General features: G+C 44.2%; 1 protein-coding gene across 1 annotated transcript in view; it reads left to right on the top strand.

Annotated features, from left to right (window-relative positions):
• ATG4A (autophagy related 4A cysteine peptidase) overlaps positions 1-23,615 on the top strand; it is a 56,314-nt gene that overhangs the window by 26,316 nt on the left and 6,383 nt on the right. Inside the window, exons 2-9 of the mRNA XM_035712006.2 lie at positions 9,912-10,022; positions 11,573-11,644; positions 13,848-13,946; positions 16,561-16,662; positions 16,847-16,919; positions 19,944-20,023; positions 20,780-20,967; positions 21,089-21,167. Coding sequence (XP_035567899.1) covers positions 9,912-10,022; positions 11,573-11,644; positions 13,848-13,946; positions 16,561-16,662; positions 16,847-16,919; positions 19,944-20,023; positions 20,780-20,967; positions 21,089-21,167 — 804 coding nt within the window. The remainder of the gene's footprint in view (positions 1-9,911; positions 10,023-11,572; positions 11,645-13,847; positions 13,947-16,560; positions 16,663-16,846; positions 16,920-19,943; positions 20,024-20,779; positions 20,968-21,088; positions 21,168-23,615) is intronic.

The raw sequence follows: 23,615 nt of genomic DNA on the forward strand, positions 1-23,615 counted from the left end.
CGGTTAAAATCCTATATCCCCTTTGAAATCTCTCCTGATGATTCTAATGCTCACTGATTTTCCCCTTTTCTGAATTTTGATAACATTCAGTTATTATCAACACTTGCTTATGCATTGCCTTTTATTATTAGATTTTTAATGGACGTAAGGCTCAGATCTTTAGATACTATGCTTTATAATGCCTTGGATTGCTCATTTAACATTTAGTGAATATTTATGAGACTATTTCCTCTGTACCAAGTATAGAACTTAGTAAATAATTGTTGGCTCATTTATTTACTTATTTATTTAGTCTCATTTATTTAGACATTCACATGCAGACTCCCTTAAGAGAGAGACAAGTGAACCCATTTTCCTTTCCCAGAACTTGAATAGCCCTCCTAACAACCCTCCCTACCTCTACTTCCTACAGAACCATAGGTAGGTTGTTTGGGTAGACCTGCCCAATAGAACTTGCTGTGGTGATGGAACTATCTTACAGCCGTGCTGTCCAATATGATAACCACTAGTCACATGTGGCTCTTGAGTGCTTGAAATGTGGTTAGTGCAACTGAACTGAGAAACTTAAATTTTAGTTGTATTTGATTTTAATTAATTTAAATGTGAGCAGCTGCATGTAGCTGTGTGGTTAGTATAGGTCTAGACCTCTGGCTTTCCAATATTTTTGATCCAAAAATACAGTGGAAAATACATTATATACTGCAACCCAGTTTATATACCCACAAACAAGTTTCATGAAATGGTATTATGTAATCATTATTATGTGTCATATAGTCTAATATTTTTCTCTTCTGTTTAATTTCATTTAAAAAATGCTGGTTGCAAGCCACTGTGTAGATTTCATAGCCCACTGAGGAGTTACAATGTGCTGTTTGAAAAACACACTAGGGGCACCTGGGTGTTTCAGTCAGCCAAGCATCTGCCTTCAGCTCAGGTAATAACCTCAGGGTCCTGGGATCAAGCCCCATGTTAGGCTCCTTGCTCAGTCTCTCCCTCTGCTTCTCCCCTCTCCCTCTGCCCCTTCCCCTTGCTCTTGCTCTCTCTTTATCTCTCTCCCGCTCTCAAATGAATGAATGAATAAAATCTTTAAGAAAAGAAAGAAAGACACACTGCTCATTTTATAGATAGAGAATCTAAGGCCTAAGAAGTGCAGTAAATTCTCCAAGGTCGCATAGCTAGTTAGTGGCAGGGTAGCACTAGAACCTAAATTTCAGGTTTCCTAGGCTAGAGCTATTTTTAAGAGTGAGGAATGATTCCTCCTTTTCACCTGCAGAAAGAACATTTATTTTAAGAGAGAGTATGCACGTTTGTGTGCATACATGCAGGAGGGAAGGAACAGAGAGAGAGGGAGAGAAATCTTAAGCAGCCTCTACACCCAGCACAGAGCATGACCCAGGGCTCAATCTCACAACCCTAATATCATGACCTGAGCTGAAATCCAGAGTCGGATGTTTAACCGACTGAGCCACCCACATGGCCCTCATTTTTTTTATGTTAGAGAAAAATTATTTGATACACTCTTCATTTTGGCTAAGTATTTTCATGATATCTTGCTTCCTACGTGAATCATGAGCTTTATATTTGAGCATCCCTCCTCTTTTGGTTTGGACACTGTCCAAAATCAAAGATACAATACCACAGGGGCTTTTTTGGGACCCACTGGGTGACTTAGCAATTTGTACTGCTTGGGAATACAACCATTCTTTCCCCTTAGCAGATTGATTCTTAACAACAAAACCTGTTGCTAAACAATCAAGGTGATTCTCACCTCAGTTTGTGGGATAGTTGCCTCAAGTCTTGAATTATAAAGCCAATCATATTTTTTATCCATCCATCCATCCATCCATCCATCCATCCATCCTGTATCCTACCTTCTTTGTATGTCTTATTAATGAAAGTAAGTCTTACAGAAGTGGCATCTTTTTCTTCTGAAAAATGCATCTCTCCAAAAAGAGCAGAGTTACCTCATCAAAAGCAAAAAGAGGCAGCAATTTAGAGGTGCCGTGTGCCATGTGTTAGGTGCATTCCTCACCAGTTTGTGCATGGAATCCCGTTTCCTCATGGATGTTTCTAAACATGGAGCCTGCTTCTCCCTCTGCCTGTGTCTCTGCCTCTGTGTGTGTGTGTGTGTGTGTGTGTGTGTGTCATAAATAAATGTAGTGATGGAACTCTTATAGCCGTGCTGTCCAATATGATAACCACTAGTCACATGTGGCTTCTAAGTGCTTGAAATGTGGTTAGTGCAACTGAACTGAACTTAAAAAAAAAAAAGGCAACAAGTTTTTCCAAAAGAACCACTTTAAAGATTTATTTATTTTTATTTGAGAGAGGCAGGGAAGGGATAGAGGGAGAGGGAGAGGGAGAGGGAGAGAATCCCAAGTGGATTCCCCAGTGAGTGCAGAACCAGACGTGGGGCTGGATCCGAAGACCCTGAGATCATGACCTGAGCCGAAATGCAGAGTTGGATGCTTCATGGACTGAGCTACTCAGGTGCCCCCAAAAGAATCACTTCAGAGGAAAACCAAAGAGTCCAATTTTGCATTTCATTTGATTCTTACCACCATTGTCAATAGGATGAGTTGACTGAAATCTTTAAGGAATGTTGTATTTTATGGAGACAAGTTACCTATGGCCCAGTTGAATTTCCTAGCAGAAAAGTAAAGGGTACTATCGTTTATCAATCACTTAACAATGGTCCCTTGACAACTGGACTGGTTATCCCTTGGCTGACTTGCCCTGAAATCTGTCAGGCATGGCCTCCTGAGCTCCACCACCACCAGTATCAGTCAGTGGAATCTCATAAAGTCATAAAGTTCAGCTGAATGATGACCCTTTGGTTAAGATTCTATATTGTCAGTCTAAAATGATAAATGTTTTCGGGGAACCTGGGTGGCTCAGTGGTTGAATGTCTGTGTTTGGCTCAGGTCATGATCCCAGGGTCCTGGTATCAAATCCCACATCGGGCTCCCTGCAGGGAGCCTGCTTCTCCCTCTGCCTATGTCTCTGCCTCTCTCTGTGTGTCTCATGTGAATAAATAAATAAAATCTTTTTTAAAAATGTTTTCTCAAGACTCCAAGGTTTATACTGGTCTGTAGAGAAATCACTTCGTGTCTTTTGTGTTATTTGACAACCCAGCATCACTAGGATTTGACTTGCAGAATAAATTCAGGAAAACTTGCAGTTTGGGACATGACAGTCCTCCTTAAAATGATGAGAATCGTCGCCTATTTCCCTAGTTCTAAGTTCTCGGTTGTCAGAAAAGCAGGGCATTGGGAGAAAAAGTAATACAGATGGGGCAGGGCATATGCATAGGTGGGCAGAGGCTGGGAAGACCAGAATACTAAGTAGACCCAGGAGGAAGGACGGGAAGGCACATTTTAGGCTGAACTTTTTTTTATTTTTTTATTTTTTATTTTTTTTATTTTTATTTATGATAGTCACACAGAGAGAGAGAGAGGCAGAGACACAGGCAGAGGGAGAAGCAGGCTCCATGCACCGGGAGCCCGATGTGGGATTCGATCCCGGGTCTCCAGGATCGCGCCCTGGGCCAAAGGCAGGCGCCAAACCGCTGCGCCACCCAGGGATCCCTGAACTTTTTTTAAAATTAATTTTAAAAGATGTTATTTGAGAGAGGGAGAGAGCATGAGCAGGAAGAGGAGCAGTGAGAGAGGGAGAAACAGACTCCCCACTGGGCTCAATTCCAGGACCCCAGGATCACCACCTGAGCCAAAGGCAGACACTTGACCGACTGCACCAACCAGGTGCCCCAGCTTTGTTGTTTTGAACTCCACCTGCCTTCCAAGGTTCTGCTAATTTACCTGCCATCTACCATGTTCCTCTTCACAATCTCTGTACAGGTAGACTTCTTCCACTTTTTTCTTTAACCCCCTCCTTCTTTTAGCAACCAAACCCATGAGACCTACATGTTCTGGCTAGACCACACTTTATCTCCATACCCCACATCATGTATTTCTGCTCCTATTTCATCAACCCCACTTGCAAACTGCGTTAATTTTGTCTCTCTCCTCTCCCTCCTTGCCTCCCCCCTCTCTGTATCACTCTTTCACTCTCCCCAGCCCCACCCCACATTCAGTTGCTTGCCAAATCCTTTGGATGCTCCCCCAACTACGAATTTCTTCCCTTCCCCCTTCCCCCTTATATCTCATTTTCATTAAGGCCCAGCTCAGGTACCGTAACCTTTTCTAGGTTGTGGAAGGCCCATTCACTCCCAGTTGAAATTATCATTTGCTGTCTTCCACATCTCCTTCTTTCTTTATGGAATTGTAATTGACACACAATAATATATTAGTTTCAGGTGTACAACATAGTGTTTTGATTTTTTTTGGCTATTTTGATAGATTATGAAATGATCACTTGGTAGGGCTAATTACCATCTGTCATTGCACAAAATTATTATAATATTATTGACTCTATTCCCTATGCTGCATGTTACATCATTTTCCTTTAATTATAGTACTTATTGTTATTAGTTGTTTCCAGACCTGTCCTTTCCACTAGATTAAAAGCTTTTGGAGGATGGATGCCAGAGCTCAGTGATATTTTAATTTCTGTGCACATCGCAGGTACTCAGTGAAAGTTTATGAAATGAACATATGGATGAATATTCAACCCTTACCATGCCTGTCATCCATGGACACTTATGTTTTTGAAGCTCTTACTTGATAGTATGTTAAATACATATGCTCTGCTGAGAAGGCTGTTCTGGCATCAGCAATATCCTGGCAGGCCTTTAGAATCAGGTGGCCTTCAAGGGAGATATGCTATGGTATCTCAGGCCCCTTCTGGCCCTGAGATGCTGTGACCATGAGATTTCACTTGAGGGATTTGTATTGTTTGTGGGACACAAACCCCACAGAACCTAGGAGCCTTCATGTACAAGTGTCTCTGTTAAGCGCTATCAGAATATGTGTTGTTCAAAGCTATTTTTTCATTTGCTTGCAATTTTATGAAATAACCCTTAGAAATAAAGTCAATGACTGGAAAACATTAAGACATAGCAGAAATGGCAGTGTATGGACCTCTGAAAATTCCATCTATAATAGCAATAAAAAAAACTAGCAAAAATGGTCAGAATTAACTTTTTCAAAACTGTGGAAATCCACCAAAGGCTTGCAACAATCTGGGGGAGTATTTATTCAAGAAAAACAGCTGCAGTTTGATAAGAATATCAAGCTTTGTGGTGTTTTCACTCATTCTATGCCTATCCCTTGTTCTCCAGCCCTACAGAAGCCTTGAGAATTTACAGCCTCCAATCACAGGGGAAGCCAGTAGCCTGACAGCCATTGTAGGACATAGAATGCGGTTGGAGCTCCTGTAAAGCCTCATTTTTACCTTAGCTTTTTAAATATTTTATTTATTTATTTGAGAGTGTGAGCATGAGAAGGGGGAGGGGCAGAGGAGAGAGAGAGAGAGAAGCAGACTCCCTGATGAGCAGGGAGCCTGACATGGGACTCAATCCCAGGACCCCAAGATCATGACATGAGCCCAAGGCTGATACTTCACCAACTGAGCCACCTAGGCACCCTGAGCCTCATTTTTAGAGAATTGTCATTATTTGATCTTTCTGGTGATTCCTTGGAGGACCCCACTTGCAAGGCTGACTTTATTTGCTCTGACTTAGAGTGACAGGGGCTTTTTTGGAAAACTATTATAAGTGCAGCCACTATAGAAAACAATGTGGAGGTTCCTCAAAAACTTAAAAATAGAAATATCATATGACCAGTAATTCCATTTCTGGATATTTACCTGAAGAAAAACAAAACACTAATTAGAGAAGATATATGCACCTCTATGTTTGTTATAGCATTATTTACAAGATATGGAAGCATCCCAACTATCCATCAATAGATGAAAGGATAAAGAAGATGTGTGTGTATCTACATTATATATATATATATAATATATATGTATATATATTATATAATTATATAATTTCAATAATGGGATTATATATATCTTTACATTATATAATAATAGAATATTACTCAGCCATAAAAAGAAATGAAATCTTGGTAATTATGACAACATGGATGGACCTAGAGGGTATTACGTTAAATGGAATAAGTCAGACAGAGAAAGACAGATACCATATGATTTCACTTGTGTGTTTAATCTAAAAAACAAGCGAACAAACAAACCGGGAACAAATTAATAATTTACAAAGAACAACTGTTGGTTGCCAGAGGGGAAAGAGGTGAGAGATGGCTAAAATAGGTGAAGGGGATTAAGAGGTACAAAATTCCAGTTATAAAATAAATAAATCGTGGGGACCAATAGTACAGCATAGGGAATATAGTCTGGAATATTGTAATACTGTAATAATTTTATATGGTGACAGATGGTGACTCCACTTATTGTGGTGACCATCAAGTGATGTATAGATTGTCAAATCACTATGTTGTACACCTAGAGCTAATATAATATTGTATGTCCGCTAAACTTCAATTAAAAGTAAAATAAAATGATAAGAAAACTATTACAGAGGCAATTGATTAACTTCATAGCTGCTTGAGGCTGTAGATAACCAAGAAGCTCAAAAGAAAAAGCTAAGGAATAACATGTCCATGGGAGCTTGAAAAATTTGGGTATATCCCCAGGAATCTAGAAGACTATCTTGCATGCTCAGGGTTGTGTGCATGGTCAGGAAAGCCTGAGGGGGCTCTAGGCTTTCACTCTGGCTGATTCCGAGCTCTGCACAAGGGAAGGCTAAGGCAGAGTTATCAGCTGCCTGGCTGTGTTGAAGGCATGTCCCAAAATGTACACAGAGCCTCTTGGCCAAGACTGGGAGACTTGCTGGCTTCCAGGAGTTTAAGGAAGTCTTTGTTCAGTTATTAGCTGACCACTGAGCCAACCCAGCGGAGATCATAGACTTCAGTGCAATAATCATTTAGTAAAGTAAAATGCAAGAGAGTGAAGGCTGTTGTTCATCAGACCTTGTAAGAACAAATTCTAGGTCCTTCCAGCTGTGGTCTTTGTAGCTCTGCCTGTATAGTTCCTATCTCTTTAAATAGGCAGAAAGGGCAGGAAACTCGTATGGGGCTGATGTCTTGTTTATTGCTTTCAAGGCAAGACAAAGGTAGTTTATGAGAATTTTTTTTTAAAGGACTGTGTTGGGACACCTGGGTGGCTCAGTTGAGCATCTGCCTTCAGCTCAGGGAGTGATCCTTGGGTCCTGGGATCGAGTCCTGCATCAGGCTCTCCGGAGGGAGCCTGCTTCACCCTCTGCCTGTGTCTCTGCCTCTCTGTGTGTCTCTCAAGAATAAATAAATAAAATCTTTTTTTAAATTTTTATTTATTTATGATAGTCACACAGAGAGAGAGAGAGACGCAGAGACACAGGCAGAGGGAGAAGCAGGCTCCATGCACCGGGAGCCCGACGTGGGATTCGATCCCAGGTCTCCAGGATCGTGCCCTGGGCCAAAGGCAGGCGCCAAACCGCTGCGCCACCCAGGGATCCCAAATAAAATCTTTAAAACAATAAGAAGGGCTGTGTTCGTCAGAAGTGATTCTGTTGGAAATGCAACTTCACTTCTGCTCCTCAGTTTCCTTCTTCATCTTTCCTTGTGGAAGACCTAGTCCCCTTTCCTTGTCAGACTGTCTCATATATACCCTCCCCATGTTACTGCTCTTTGCTTCTGTTAATCTCATCTTTTGTTCCGGCTTTCATTGGCTTCATCCATGTAGCTTCACCTGGGGCTGGTGATAGCGTGACACACTGCATTCTGGGAGTCCATGTTCTACAGAAAGAATCAGGAAGAATAGAGACGGTAATGACCTTCTTGCTGGCCTGGGGAGGGCTGAAGAGCAAGAGGACAATCCTTTGGCTACCATTTTGGTCAGGGCCATCCCAAATGAAGCAGCACAGTTCTCACAGGCTTTAAGGGGCTGTACTAATTTGACCAGATGGCTGGGCTATGACTCACTGGGTCAGGGTTGGTGATAGAGAAATGGTGTTTTGTTTGTTTTGGGCCAATACTAAAAAAAGACCCAAGGCTTCTATGCATACATGCTGTACATTCATCCAGTGTTGCCCTTCCTCACCCCTACCAGGGGAATGCCAGACAGGTTGCCCCTTTCTCACACCCCTCTCTAGCTACTTATTTTCTGACTCTGTTTCTAGGCTACACTGGATGTTCCTTTTAACCTGATTGCTCCTGCCTGTGAGGGGCAGAGGGTAGGGTGGGAAGGTACACAGTGTGACTTACGCCACCTCAGTCCCATCACCTCCTGGGGATGGCCTGACATCGGTGGTCATTTTTAGCCTGGTATTTCCTGGGCCTGGGCCAGGGGCTGAGGCTAGTGGCAGAAAGGCTAAGATGGCACAGGTTCTCTGGCAGATTCGGCAGTGATGAGCTTTCACTGGAGAACAAAATGGCTGCCTCCTTTCTAACCTCTTTAGGTTTGAAATACTGCCAGAGACTATAACCTTGATGATTAAAGCATCCCGAGGAAAAAAGATACTTAAATCCCTGGAAGATTGGACTTCTGTAATAAGTTTCAAGACAAGCGGGTATGCCTGAGTAGTTGTGTTTCTAAAATTATACCTTCAAACACTTAGAACTTCAATCTGCACAAATTATACAAAGTATAACTTCAGCCTCCAACCAAGTATTTTGAGCAGGTGAAATTGTTTTCATGATCAGATAGGACTCATTTATATTTAGGAACATTTATTTCTATGAAAACAGCATGCCCCTACCTTAGAAAACAAAGCCAAAAGAAAACAATTTGTCCTTTTAAGTGGGTTAAACATATCTCACAATGCCATTTTTACAGGAAAAATATTCCCATAGGGCTCTCAGGGCTTGCTTTGGGAGAGTCTCTGCAGCTGCTCAGAGCTGCAAAAAAGGACCCCTACTCTCTCTGAGCTCTTTCCCCCATAGGGGGCTGGGAAACCTCCCAGAGTTCAGAGAAGGCATGTGTGTTGGATGTCTTAGCTTTGAACTTGCAGTGTGTTGAAATAGGACTATTAATCTGATTTCTCCAGTTACAAGTTAAAATAGGTTTTTGTTGGCTGGCTTGGAAACTTATTTACCACCTACAATATTATTTCTCTCAGAACATTACTTAAAGAGAATTTTTGAGATAGGGCCTTTTCATAAGCCAGTCCTTACTCTTCTAGCAGACTCTTTTACCACAAGTGGTACAAAAGTGAGTCTTACCTCATCCCACATTACGTGGTCCTAAGTTTTGAGAGTCTGGCCTGTGAACTCGCAACGTGTAATTATGTTTTATTCGGTTATTTTATCTTAAGAGAACTGCAGGCAGCTGTGAATCCCAATCACAAGTTCTTTTTATCTTTAGCTTCAAGATCCTTCTTTGCAGAAGTCATATGTGAATAAAGTGGCAAAAGTATTGTGAGAACATCTGGGCTTCTGGGTGAAATCTTTCATTTTCACAGTTGAGTAATCTTTCAGGTTTGTCACAGTCCCTTCCAGAGCCACTGGCTGCTAGAAACCTCACAGTGTTCCTTGTGATATGGGCAGGAGTTGGGTATACAAGCATTAGGTATTATTGCATTACCTTGACAACACACTCTTGCTAGGAGAAGCTACGTAAGTGGCTATTCACAAAAAACAAAACAAAACAAAACAAAACAAAAAAAACAACCATGATGAAAAGATTCTGAAATGACTGTGACTAAATATTCAGAGATGTTACAAAAAGGGATTGTGAGAAATGGAAGGTGAAGATGGGTGGTCGGAAGGAAATCCCTCTACTAAAGGATCTTGGGGTCTTGTGAGTATCTTTGATCCTTGAAGAAAAGTATTTCTTCTATGAGACTCCAGCCAATGACCTTTCACCTCCAGGACAGAGGTAATAATCAGTAAGCCACAGAAGCAAACCCTCTCTATTACATTTTGCTTTAAGTTTATCTCCTTTTCTTTCAGTTTTATCCAAGTATGAAAACCAGATTACTATTTTTGCTGACTACCTAGAAGAATTTCCAGATTCAGATGAGCTGGTATGGATCTTGGGGAAACAGCATCTCCTCAAAACGGGTAAGGTTTGTTAGTATTTGTCTGTAGGAACCCAAGTAAGGTGGGTGCCCGAGGTTAAGGTCCTATCCATTTTTCCTTGTCGGGTTGGTGGAGTGTTACCTTGGTCACCATTAATGCCACCCATGGGTGGATATATTACTCACGGCCAGAGGAATTCAAGCCTTAGACCCCTTCCTTGTACAAGTCCCTTCCAAGGCCCTGAAAATCCATAGCAGGGAGTTCACATGGTCATAGGTGTTGATATGATATGAAAAAGTCAGATGTATTTGAATTCGTTTCTTTAAAGAAGAACCCCTGACTTCTGTAAGCCTTGGCTTTCAAAAACCATGCCCCAAACTCCTAGTATCACTAATCAGTACTTAGTCTGTAATGCCTGGGCTACATACTTCTCATTCCCCTCGTGTCCTTTTCTGTCTAGATTAAAAATACTGCCACCTAGTCTTGTAGCTCTTTTGCTGATTGTTAGCACCATCTCAGTGTATTCTGACTTTGTATAGAACATTTAGCCACTGCAGCTAGGTGGAAAAGAGGCTGGAATATTTTTCCCTACCCTTATATACTTCTGGATTGGGGAAGATCTTTTTCACCTGAAACTGTTAACAACCCAGCACCCAGTTTTTCTGGGTGAAAAGCCTGAACTTGGAGAGAGTCAGCTCTACTTTTTCTGTTTATCTGAGGAGAGATCGTCTCTGAAGGTCCTAGCATAGCAGAAGAGATAGGAAGCAGCTGATCACAATGCAAGAAATGCTTTGAAGAAAGATGCAAAAGCATTTGTGATGTTATATATCCATTTAGGTTTCAAATGCCAGTTGCAGTAGGTAGTACTTTTACACATTCAATTTGCTTAGCAGGGATCTCTCCTTTTTGGTTAAACATACATGCATGCACACACATGAACCCCCCAACACACACACACACACACACACACACACACACACACACACACACACACACACCTAGTTTAGATAATGGACAGCAGGTACCAATGAGAGATCCAACCAACAATCATCATTCAGGTAGGGGCTGGTTGCCTTGTTAGTGGGTTATCTTTGATTTTTCTATTCCTTGTCTTTTGGCCATGCCCCCAGTGTTAGTGCCTGCCAGGGTATGTTGCTCAGTGAGGAGACAGGAACCACCCTGGCCAGTAGCTCTTGTCAAAACTTAGGCGAAAAGGAATGCTGAGGGACGCCTGGGTGGCTCAGTGGTTGAGTGACTGCCTTTGGCTCAGGGCATGATCCTGGAGTCCGGGGATCGAGTCCCACATCGGGCTTCCTGCATGGAGCCTGCTTCTCCCTCTGCCTATGTCTCTGCTTCTCTCTCTCTCTGTCTTTCATGAATAAATAAATAAAATGTTAAAAAGAAAAGAAAGAAAAGGAATGCTGAAATCACTTGGCAAAGATGAGATTGGGTTTCCTCTGAGCTTCCCTAGCCCCATCACAATAGAATTGACTGGTTATTTGAAAGTGAGTTTGCTGCTGACTCAGAAATCAAAGGCTGAGATCTTTATATGAGATGTGGTGATTTAATTGTAATTTCACATTTAATTACAGAAAAATCTAAGCTGTTGTCTGATATAAGAGCTCGTCTATGGTTTACATACAGAAGGAAATTTTCACCAATTGGTAGGTATATCATCTGTTATACTGTGCTTTCTTCCTTGTAGATAGCTTGGCTGAGGTTATCAGTGATTTCACAGAATCCTCAGAATTAACAGCTCACTATGGCGAAGATTTTGCTTTAGGGAAATATGTTAAGTCTTAAATTTTATTTGAAAGTTTCATTGCCAAAGTACCTCATCACATATGGTTCCTTGGTGTTCATGTGTAACAGTAGTATGCTTTTGAGTCTACCTCCGAGGGTTCGGGCACCAGATTGCATTCCTTCTTTTACTTCTGGGAGCAAGGAGAAAGTCAAGCTTCTAATTTGGCTAATATTTACTAACTTCCAATCCACTTCTTTGTGGAGCTACATGATTATTAAAGACAATTAGACCTTGAAAGAAAGAAGAGAAATCCTTCGTTTTCTTCCCCTATGGAATGAAAGCACCTTGCTACTGGAAGGTGAATTATTATAGATTTCCTTGGAGCTAATGATAGGCTGTTAGAGTACCAGCTGCTATCTAGGAAAAAAGGACAGATCTATAAGTTAAGAGACTAGGCTCTATTTAGAGAAGAATCTGTAAAATGTTTGTAAGTATAGTGGCCTCTTCCTAGCATCATGGCCCTGTAGGAAGAGTATCAAATCCAAATGGTAGAAGCTATTTTCCTAAGAGAAGAAAATCTGTCAGACTGGTTTTGAGGCAGGACTGGACCTAGTAACTGGGTGAAATCCTCCTTTCTGATAAGTGTCCCAAGCCAAGGCCACACAGACAGTTTTCACTCTCCACAGGAAGTACCCAAGCTGGAAACAGCCCAAAGAATGATCTTTAGTACCCCTGGGTTTATTTTATTTTTGTATATATTTTTTTGGAGTTTGATTTGCCAACACTGGTATAACACCCAGTGCTCATCCCATCAAGTTACCCCTGGGTTTAAACTGTTAACTTTCTGTAGGTGAAGAGATCTCTAGAAGGCTTGAGAACATTTGCAGCTTACCTCTGACAGTGTTTTGGCAATGGATGATCTCTTCTTTATGTGGGCTTCATTGCATCTTTCCTGTACTAATCTGGCCTGTAATTCTGCCATTAGGGAGAGCCAGAGGGTTCCCCATCCAGTTAAGGGGGAGGCTCAATCCTCCCCATCTTACTGTAGCAGCTCTCCTTTGGTACCCACAACAAAAGGAGAAGGGTGGCCACTATGGCCCACTTGTCTTACGAGGCTGATGACCCTCCTTAAAGCTAGTCTGGTAAGATTGTGCTCATAGCATTGTTTCCCACTTCCATGTTGGGGATGGAAAGCAAATGAAAGCAGGTCTCCTCTGCCCTCCACATTACCTGATTTCACTGGTACCTTGAAAAAGGATATTGAGCTCTGGCTGGCCACATACATGGAACTTTTGTTCTTATATCAAGTGTTCTTAGAGGGAGGGGAACCTGTTGTCTTTCTTCATTTCTTAACTGGTTTTAGTCATTCCCGTCCATTTTGCTCATAACACTAGATATCTCCATCATCCTGAGTGGGTTGTAGAACCCTTTCACAGATATTTTCTCCTTTAGTTTTTATAATATCCCCCAGTAACCGGCAGGATATGTGCTGTCATTCCCAATCTATAGTTGAAACTTGGATCAGGTACCTAGAGATGGTCCTTCTGATGCCTAACTTCAGAACCTTTCCTCATTGTCCTTCCTGCTGTTCAGTCCTTCCTGCTGTTCAGACCTTTCTGCTGGAGCACAGTCAGGAACCTTCCGGATTTCTTTGACCATGCTCATGTGCTCATGATTACCTTTGGCCGCACTTTTCCTTAACTAAGATTAAGACTGGCTTCCCTGAGAAGTGAGCCATGCAAAGCTAGGTTGGCTCAGGCAGATAATGATGTGGTGGGGGTTAATGTTGGTAGCCTTACCTGGCAGTCATCTGCCACAACTGGATGCACACCTAGAAGTCTCCAAGCACAATACATAGGGGACAGGTTTTGTGCATTTGTTGGTTTCATCTTTGGCCATAGAAACTGTTTCCGTTAACTCTGCATTATCTTTGCAAATTCCACCCTGTAACCAACCCTGTTTGCTATCTGGCATGCTCTCTCTCTCTCTCTCTCTCTCTCTCCCCTCTCTTTTCAGAGTCCATGTGTCTGTCTGTCTGTCTCGTATGATTCCCATTTATGCTGGTGTTTCGGGAAAGGGCAATTTAAGGAACTCATATTCATTCCCATCCGTTTTGCCAACAGGAGGAACAGGCCCTTCATCAGATGCTGGCTGGGGATGTATGCTACGCTGTGGACAAATGATGCTGGCCCAGGCGCTTATCTGCAGACACTTGGGAAGGGGTGAGTTAAATTTGTCCTCCCTCAGACGCTCTGCGGGAGCACCAACTGCTGGCAGTTTAGCATTGGGGCTGAGCTTCAGGAATACTAGGTAACAGAGCTGAAGGTCCTAATGGGCTCTCTGCAAGCCTAAGTGGCAGGGCTGACAAGTCAATAAAGCCTCCCATGAGAAGGAAACAGCCAGCATTTCCTTGTGACTCACCAAGCCAGAATTACTTTCCTGGGATGGAATTGAACGTTGAGGCAGGTGTGTCATTTAGAGTTTCCAACTTCACTATTGTTCGAGTGAGTCCAAACAGGTCAGATAACAAAGGGAACAGGAAGAAGGGTGTGGCGGTATATCTGTTTCTTGACCTCCTTTAAAATGTCTGCCTGGTGAAGGATGGAAGTGACCTAAAGGAAGTGCCTAATGAGGGAGCTAGCGCTATTTGGTTTGGGTTCGCTGCCAATATCCATTCGATGATGAGGGAATCCTTAAATTAGCCCTCTCAGGAGGCTGCTTCATTAAGAACTTTCCGGTCATCTTCGTTGAAACCCTTGAGTCTTTCTTAAGACATGTGCGTCCTCCCCGTGGGCATCTGGAGGATGACCTTGGCTGGATGCCAGTGCGCGCACTTGGGGGTGAAAGCTGGGCTTGACCTGGGGATGAGGGAGGAAGAGGACCCCTTGGACAAGATTGGCCTGCTGAGCTCATTGGCTGTTACTCCTTGAGATTCTGAGTTATGGAAACATCCTTCCACAGTGCAGCCTCACACATCCACCTGCAGTTACCAGAGCAAATTGGGGAAAGGTCCAGGGAGGTTTTAAGGCTTTAAGGCCTTCTTTTCAGGGCTTAGAATAATCTGAACCCATTTCCTCTGGGTAGCATCATAATTCTGGTTTCACAGAGGAAGAAATTAAGGCTCAAGAAGTAAGGTGACTTGCTTAGGGTCAAACAGCAAGAAAGCATGGATTTGGGAACAGAAGAAGGCAGGTCTCCTGAATCCTTGTCCAGTGATGTCTCTGTGATATGCATCCTGCTCAGAGGAGATCTGTTCTCTTTAACCCTCCTCCCCATTTATAAAACACAGCAAGACGATTCTCCTGGAAGTGAATTTTGTGGGAAGCAAATGAGGAAGAGATTAAACCCCACAGTCAGCAGCAGTCTCAGTTGTTTCTAACAGAAAAGCAAACAGCAAGAAGAATTTGGAAATCGATCTTGCAGCTGAGGTAAATTCAAAGACGCCATTCTGTGAAGAAGTATTTTGGAGTGCTTCCTATTCACTTACTTCATAGCTAAGGTGGAGTGCTCACTTATCACTGTCTTCAGTCCACATTTAGTGGTACCTAGCAGCCAGCTAATTAGGATTTCCCCAGACTTGGACAATTCAGTAGCAAATGGAAAAAAAAAAAGTTGGATGCAGTTCACCCTCTGAAGACTGTGCTGGCTACAAAGTTTAAAACTTTGATTTCAGAACTATTAGAAGCAAAGAAAACAGAAGATTCTGGAGACAGTGGCCTCTGGCTTCAAGAATACTTCAGTTGTGAAGTTAAATAGTGTCTAAAACCTTGAGAGAGAAATTTGTGTCTTGGAAGCCAACTAAGTCCCAGAGAGCTGTCCCATGAGACAGAGTTCCTAGAGCTGAGGGAATGGGAGAGGCACATCCTGTCTACAGCGGTGATCATGGAGAATCTTTGCAGTTGTCCTGCATCCTGGGATAAATAGACTCTGCAGCATTTGCGGGGGCGTGGGGAGATTGGCATGCCTGAGGCACAGAGGGGCTTCCTATAGGTATGATTATTTTAGTTTTGGTCACAAAGAAACCTTAAACACAGAGGTTATTCGTTTTTCTAAAGGTCAGTGTGGACTCTTTGAAGGTTGTGTAAAAATGACAGCATGCAATTTCTTTTGAGCTTCCTCAGTTGTGAATTGTGTGTATTTCCCCAGTGCACTGTTGTGTGTCTGAATAGCACTTCCCTAGTGAGACTCTTTCGCAATGTTGCCAAAATACATGAACCAAAGCCGTTGCTGTCTGTGTAGAGATGAGAGAGTATGGCATCAGGGCGGCCTAAGGATATACCTCTGGGCTTTGTAGTGACCTCAGTAGCTGAACAGACCAGAAAAGCCTTTTCTGACATTGTTTTCTTTTTTTTTTTTTTTTTTTTTAATTTTTTATTTATTTATGATAGTCACAGAGAGAGAGAGAGAGGCAGAGACATAGGCAGAGGGAGAAGCAGGCTCCATGCACCGGGAGCCCGACGTGGGATTCGATCCCGGGTCTCCAGGATCGTGCCCTGGGCCAAAGGCAGGCGCCAAACCGCTGCGCCACCCAGGGATCCCTTTTCTGACATTGTTTTCATGTAATACTTATCTAGCTCCAGCCTCCGGGCTAAGTCAGTTCCTCAGTCAGCTTGTTATTTTGCTTATACTTTACACCCACAGAGACTTTGAAAGTAATGTCTCTAGATGCCTTTGTCATCAAAATCGAAGTTAATTAGGAATGTGCTAACCCGATAGCCCCTGCCTTTTAGCTGGAACTCCTTTGTTTTCTTTGTAACATCGTAGTGGCAGTAAGAGGGCAGTGAGGTAATAAGCAGTTACAAACATGACTTTCATACATTTTTTTTCCCTCAAAAGACTGGAGCTGGGAGAAACAGAAAGAACAACCCAGAGAATACCAACGGATCCTCCAGTGCTTCTTAGATAGAAAGGACTGTTGCTACTCTATCCATCAAATGGGTAAGGTCACATCAGTGGTCTTGAGGCAGTGTTCTGTACCTTCTGCTTTCATCCCCTGCCTTATATGGGCTCTGCAAACTTGTCCATCTGCTTAATTATTCATGCAAAAAATTAGGAGTTTGTGGCATGCTGGAAGAACTTTTGCTAACGTCTCTTTTTTTCCCCCCTCCCCACATAAAAACAGCACAGATGGGTGTAGGAGAAGGGAAATCAATTGGCGAATGGTTTGGACCAAATACAGTTGCACAGGTATTAAAGTAAGTAAAAGAGCCTGGCATCCGCCTTACAGAACTGTCTCCTGTGCCTCCCTCTTCTGCCAGCTCAGTGTCCCATCAAGCTAACTGTTCTTGCCATCACTAAGCCACCAAACATCTGTATCATTTTGCTTGGACAGTTCTTTGAAATGTGCATGTGTGGACATCTGTTCTAGTATTATCAGAGTTATATCCATCTGTACCAGTATATCAGGGTGAGGGGGGCACCCCAAGACTCCCTCAATATCCATTCCCTCTCCAGGTTGGTGCTCGCCTTCCAGGGGACCATCAGCCTGAGGGTCACTTTGAAGCCAGAGGGCTAACACTAAGTGGTGGAGGCTGAGACAGCCTAGGCAAGACAATGGACTCCCTCCCACCCCGTAGAGTGTAAAAGACCTCACTCATTCATTTGTTCCTTCAATATTTACTGAGTGGCCCTCCTGTGCTACCTGCTGGGTATCTAGAAATAAATTAGATGCAGCCCTTGCCTCAGGGAACTCACGAATAGACAAACCTCAAGGGCGTCAGTTTGTCATCTCTTAGCAGACTCCAGGTCCGCTTTGGCAGTTGCTCTGTCAAGTTGCAGAATTCACCTCCCATGGCAAGAGGCAAGGTGGAGAATTGGAGACCGACATTTTAATTTTAATTTTTAAGTAATTTTAAAAAGATTTATTTATTTGAGAGAAAGCGAGAGCATGAGCAGGGGGAGGAGCAGAGGCTAGAGGGAGACGCAGACCCCCTGCTGAGCAGGGAGCCTGACACAGGGCTCAATCCCAGGACCCCTGGGATCATGCCCTGTGAGCCAAAGGCAGCCGCTTGACCCACTGAGCCACCGAGATGCCCCATAAGCCTGACATTTTAGAAGGGAATGGCGTGAGTGGCATCAGCATTTACATCTGCAGGCCACCTCACCTGTTGTCACTTTCCTTCCTGACAGCCTGCCACTGAATGAAAACTCCATGAGGGCAGAGATGGTATTTGTCTCATTCACTACCATAACACTAGCACATAAAACTGCCTGGAGCATACAAGAGTTCAATAAATACTTGCAGGATGAATGAAGATGGCATCCAGAGTCTGGGGCTGGATTTAGGCATCAGAAGGTTGAAACCATCTGGACTCCTTGGGTGTAGCTTGCTTCTTCAATTCCTGGGCTCTCCGGAGGATGACAGTGGGATCCGCTCCATAAAAAGTACTGAGGGAGCACTGTTTCAGTTATTAACCACTCTTCAATGATCTAGAAGGCTCTGGAAATGTGCTCATGTGGGGAGTAGGCTGGATTTCCTGGGGACTCAAGGGGGAAATCTGTATCTTGGCTTTATTCCTTGCTAAGATACCAACCCCCCTGAGACCACTTTCTTGCCTTAGTCCATAGTTCCTTTTGGGGGATGGTTGATTCTGCCGAGTGAAGATCCGGCAGTATTTCAGGAACCAGCATAGGAGCCCCAGGTAGAAACTGTAGAAGGTGGGACGCCTGTGTGGCTCAGTGGTTGACCGTCTGCCTTTGGCTCAGGGCATGATCCCAGGGTCCTGGGATCAAGTCCTGCATTGGGCTCCCCGGAGGGAGCCTGCTTCTTCCTCTGCCTGTGTCTCTGCCTCTCTGTGTCTCTCATGAATCAATTAATAAAATCTTTTTTAAAAAAAGCCTGGAAGGTGAATCAGAAGGGCTGTGCTGCACCCCAAACTCAGCTGGAAATGGCTGGAGGCCCAGAGATTTTTACATGATGTCCCTCAGAATTTGCTTTTTTCTTCTAAATTCTGAAGTTCTTAACAGCAGACAAATGGAAACATACATTTTTAAAAGATTTTATTTATTTATTCATGAGACACACACACACACACACAGAGAGAGAGAGAGAGAGAGAGAGAGGCAGAGGGAGAAGCAGAGAGCCCAATGTGGGATTCGATCCTGGGTCTCCAGGATCAGGCCCTGGACTGAAGGCAGTGCTAAACCGCTGAGCCATGCGGGCTGCCCAAAACATACATTTTTTAAAGAATTTAGGTGAGTTTTGATTCATTGTGATTGTGACCATTAACAACAGAATATAAGTACATCAGGGAAAGGTGATATCTCAAAAGGAATGAAATTAAAGTACAATGGTAATTAGTCTCTTCCTGGGAGCTACTTTGGTTAGGAAAAGAATATATATATATATTTTTTTCTTTTGTCCAGTGAGACTGGACTTTACCCAAGAGTCCCAGAAGTACCCAGGTTGAATGAACATGCCTTCTTTCAGACAGGCAAGAGGGAAATGTAAGGGAGATATGGTCATGGTGCTTTACTCAGATCCTGGATGATCCCTCTGTCAAAGGGGTTTTCTTTCTAACCTTCTCCGAAGTCACACAGTTCAGCGTACTCTCTCAGTTCAGCATACTCTTTCTCTTCAGCTGCTGGCCAATGAGGCACCATATCAAGGCCATCTGCAGCCCAAATCTCTTGAACAGCTTTCGTACTGCATTGTGGGAGGGGTGTAAGAGATCTCTCTCTCTCTCTCTCTCTCTCTCTCTCTCCATCTTCCTGGGCATATTCTCCATATTATGTGCTCCCAAACATGCGTGTATGTATTTACATATATATGCATATATATGTATGTATGTATATATGTGTATATATATGTATGTATATATATAATTTATATTTTTATGGAAGTTTCCTGTTTTGGGAAAAAAGCAGTCAAAATGCCTTTTGAAAAGAGAAAATACAATGTCTTGGGAGCAGAAATGCTGGTACCTTTTCTCTTTCACCCAGCAGGAGTAACATCATCTTGTGAGGTAGATTTTTCCATCTTGTAAAGCAGGGCTTCTCTTTTTCAGGGTTTGAAAACAGTGACTCTGGCTTTCCCAAGGTCCCTGGACATGGGATGTTCCAGTGCTCTTGGTCAAGGGAGCCAGAGCTTGACCCAATCCCTAACTTCTCTGTGGCCCAGTGTTTGGTGACTTTAGGGCCACTGGGCGTAGACGGTACTGCTTTCCTGCTGATGTTACCCATCTCTCCCAATTTTGACCTCCCTGTGTGTTGCCTTGCAGAAAACTTGCTTTGTTTGACGAGTGGAATTCCTTGGCTATTTATGTTTCGATGGATAACACTGTGGTCATTGAAGATATCAGTGAGTCCCTAGCCTGTTTACCTTGCTGGGTGGTGGGTGATTGAGGCCCCTTCCTCAACATTCAGAAATTGTATATGTGTTTGTGTGTGTGTGTGTGAGAGAGAGAGAGAGAGAGAGAGAGAGAGAGAGAGAGAGAGAGAGAGAGAAGGGGGAAGGAGGGGGAAACAGGCAGAGAGACAGGCAGGTAGACAAACAGACACTGACTCTGGCCTGCTCCACCAAAGCAGGGAGACTTAGAAGAGCACAGGAGTCTGGTTAATTATCCCCTGGGCCTTTTCTTGTCTACCCTTTCAGTTTTCTGAAAGGAAGAAAACAATGACAGGGTCTTCTCTGGCCCTCAATGAACTATCAGACCCTTTCCCTGCAGGATACTCAGAGTATGGATAACCAGTGAAGCCATAAACAGGGCCCCCACTTACCCAGCCCTATGCTCTCCACCACAGGGTTAGAGAAACCAAAATATACAGTCCCTGTCTCAAAGGCCCTTGCAGACTAGTTGAGAAATAAAATTTTCTCAATGAGCCCATACTATCTGGCAGGAGGTGAGTGCTCAGTTACCAGAAGGAAGAGAGGTAAGGGGATGGAGGTGTGGGCCTGGGCGTCCTGTGCAAGGTGGCACAAACTACACCCTGGGGGCAGAGGGGAAGGCCTTCCAGGCAGGAGATGTCACAGGAGGTTGCCCTTAGCTTGGCCCTGGGCATATCTCGGATGACCAGGTACCCCTCTTAACCCAGCTCTCTTGTCTTCCGTTTCTAGAAAAAATGTGCTGTGTCCTCCCCTTGAGTGCAGACACAATTGGTGAGAGCCCCCTCAACACTCTGAATGCTTCAAACCAGAGTAAGAGTGCCCCTGCCTCCTGCCCAGCCTGGAAACCCCTGCTGCTCATCGTGCCCCTTCGCCTGGGCATAAACCAAATCAACCCTGTCTATGTTGATGCATTCAAAGTAAGTCACTCCTTTTCCCGGGCCCATTGCTGCCTGCCCATCACACCGCCATGTGAGCACAGAGATCCGTGAGCAGCAGTCCACAAGTGAGTTGAGAATGTTGCATTCTCTTTCCCTCTAGGAGTGTTTTAAGATGCCACAGTCTTTAGGGGCATTAGGAGGAAAACCAAATAACGCCTATTATTTCATAGGATTCTTAGGTAAGAAAAGAGGACTCACAAGTAAGTCGTCATGGGCTAGGGGTGGGGGGCAGAAGGTTTGCCTGGGAGCCCAGGCAATTCTGGTCAGGGGGCCCTCATCCAGCCCAGAGATTCCATGGCTTCTGGTGAGCTCATTCTGCCTCTGGCCTGATCAGTGGAGAATAACACTTCTCTCTGCACCATGGAGAGCAGATCCCTCTTCAGTACGTCCACTTCCTTGCCTCTTGATGAGATGGTTTCACAGCTGCTTTCCCACTGGACCACCCCAGGGGCACAGCATCATCTTAGCATCTCTCTCTCCTTTATGTGGGGCCCAGGGTGGCAGGGTTTCACTGCCCTGGCGTTGTGGGTCTCCATCTTCTTGGGGCTTGGGCATTCAGCCTGGGAACCATCCTTTGACCCAGGCCCAGCTGTGTGGGCCTGCTGCCTCATTATTTGGAGCCATGACCAGGTAGAGGTGAGAGGAGGCCAAGACAGAGCTATCCTTTCTCTAGTAATGGGGGCTAAGCCTTAAAACCACTGATGTCCTAATGCGGATCCTAACCAGCAGCCCAGCATTCCCTGCCTCAATTGATGCCTCTGGAAACCTAGCCACCATATACACTAGCTGTGATGACAGTCATAGTCATTTAATGCCCTTGGCACGCAAGGTGAGCTAGCCCAGCGCTTTTCAAACTGTGATGTGCACACAGATCACCCTGTGAACTGATTAAAATGCGGGGTCAGCAGGCCTGGGCTGGGCCCTGAGACCCTGCATTTCTGGCTGGGGGGTCCTGATGCTGCTGGTGTACACACCACATGTTGAGTGCTAGGGGCCCAGATACCTGGTTAGTGCTGGTAGAGCACAGGGAAGGGAGTGACATGGCCTGAAACTGGGCATCAAGGAATATGAGCTTGGAGAGCCTTGGGTAGGCCAGGGTGAGCCAGAGCAGGCATGGGGCATGGCAGGGAGGTTGTTCAGAGGAGAGGGTGAAATGGGCTTGGCCCCCCTCCTGCCCTACTCCTTGGAGATTCAGAGAGGTGAGGTGGCCTAGGAACAGAAGTCGTTGGCCCTGTACACAGTCTTCCACTTGCCAGCTGTGTGATAGCAGGAAAAGAAACATCCACTCTTTTGTTTCAGTTTCTCTTGTAGAAAATAGGGCTGGGGCGCCTGGTTGGCTCAGTTGGTAGAGCATAAGACTCTTGCTGTCGGGATGGTGAGTTCGAGGCCCACGTTGGGCATAGAGCTTATGTTAAAGAACAGAAAAAGAAAACAGGGCTCATACCTGCCTCGCGGTGCTGTCACCTCACAGTAGAGCACTCAGTGAAGAGTCAAGCCTGTAGTACTCAGCCAGTGAAAGGTGGCCCCACCCTTCCTGACCCCCTGCACATCTTGCCTTTGCCCCCTTCTCTTTGAGGCAGGGTTTCTACACAGTGGCCTCAGCGCTCTCCCTTGCTGCCATCTATTGGCTAAACCCGAGAACTACAGCTTGATGGGAAATTGGCAAACCAGGGAGGCGTTTATTTTTCTAAGTACAAAATCCAGTATTGGGAGTTACATAAACACAGATATCTTCTGATTCTAAGCTTTTGGGTTCCTGTCAGAGAAAAGGTGGCAAAAATCAGTGTTCTCTTTTTCTGTACTCAAGGGCAAGGCTGAAACATACTGGAAAATGATTTTGGAGGGACCTCAAAGAATAATATATGGGACACCCGCTGGGGGACCTGGCCTCCCTTACCCCCATGTTACCCAGAGAGAGTTGGTTAAAGTCCTCCTGAATCCCCTTTTCTGACTTACCCCCTTTGCTGTATTAGGTTGGGGGTTCCGGATTGGTCAAATGTCTGAAGGGAGGGAATAGATAAGAACTACCATTTGCTGAAGAGCTATCTTGTGCCAAATTCCCTGCAAAGTCCCACCCCCAGACAGATAGTCATTTAATGACATTTTTAGATGACATTTAATGACAGCTAGATAGGCAGGCATACAGACAGACAGAGAACATATATACACATATAGGGATAGATAGATAGTCCTATGTTGAGATGTAGCGATAGAGTTAGCATGATACCCCTGTGAGTCAAAGCTTACTCTAGTGAAACTAAGAGCTAGATGTTGTGGTCTCAAGATCACCCAGCCAGAAAGTAGCAAATCCAGGGTTCAATCCCAATTTGGCCATCTCTGCCTACCATGCCACGTTGCTTCCTGAGGGCCCCATTTCCTGGTGGGAAGCTGGGCAAAGCTCTCGGTGTGTGACACGAGTGCCAGGATGAGAGTCTGTCTGTTCAAAGTTGCCTGCTTGCACAGGAGATTTTGTCCCCTGCACTTGAGTGAAGTGATCCTGAGATCCATAGCATGAGCCCTATGTCCACAGATGGTTGAGCAGGCTGCCTCTTGTCTTCAGACCCAATAAGAAACCTTGGGTTGGTTCCCACATCACTTCTAAGACTTTTTAGGGATTCCACTGTATC

The sequence above is a fragment of the Canis lupus genome, chromosome X (assembly GCF_003254725.2).
Source record: "Canis lupus dingo isolate Sandy chromosome X, ASM325472v2, whole genome shotgun sequence".
In the NCBI taxonomy this organism is placed as follows: domain Eukaryota; kingdom Metazoa; phylum Chordata; class Mammalia; order Carnivora; family Canidae; genus Canis; species Canis lupus.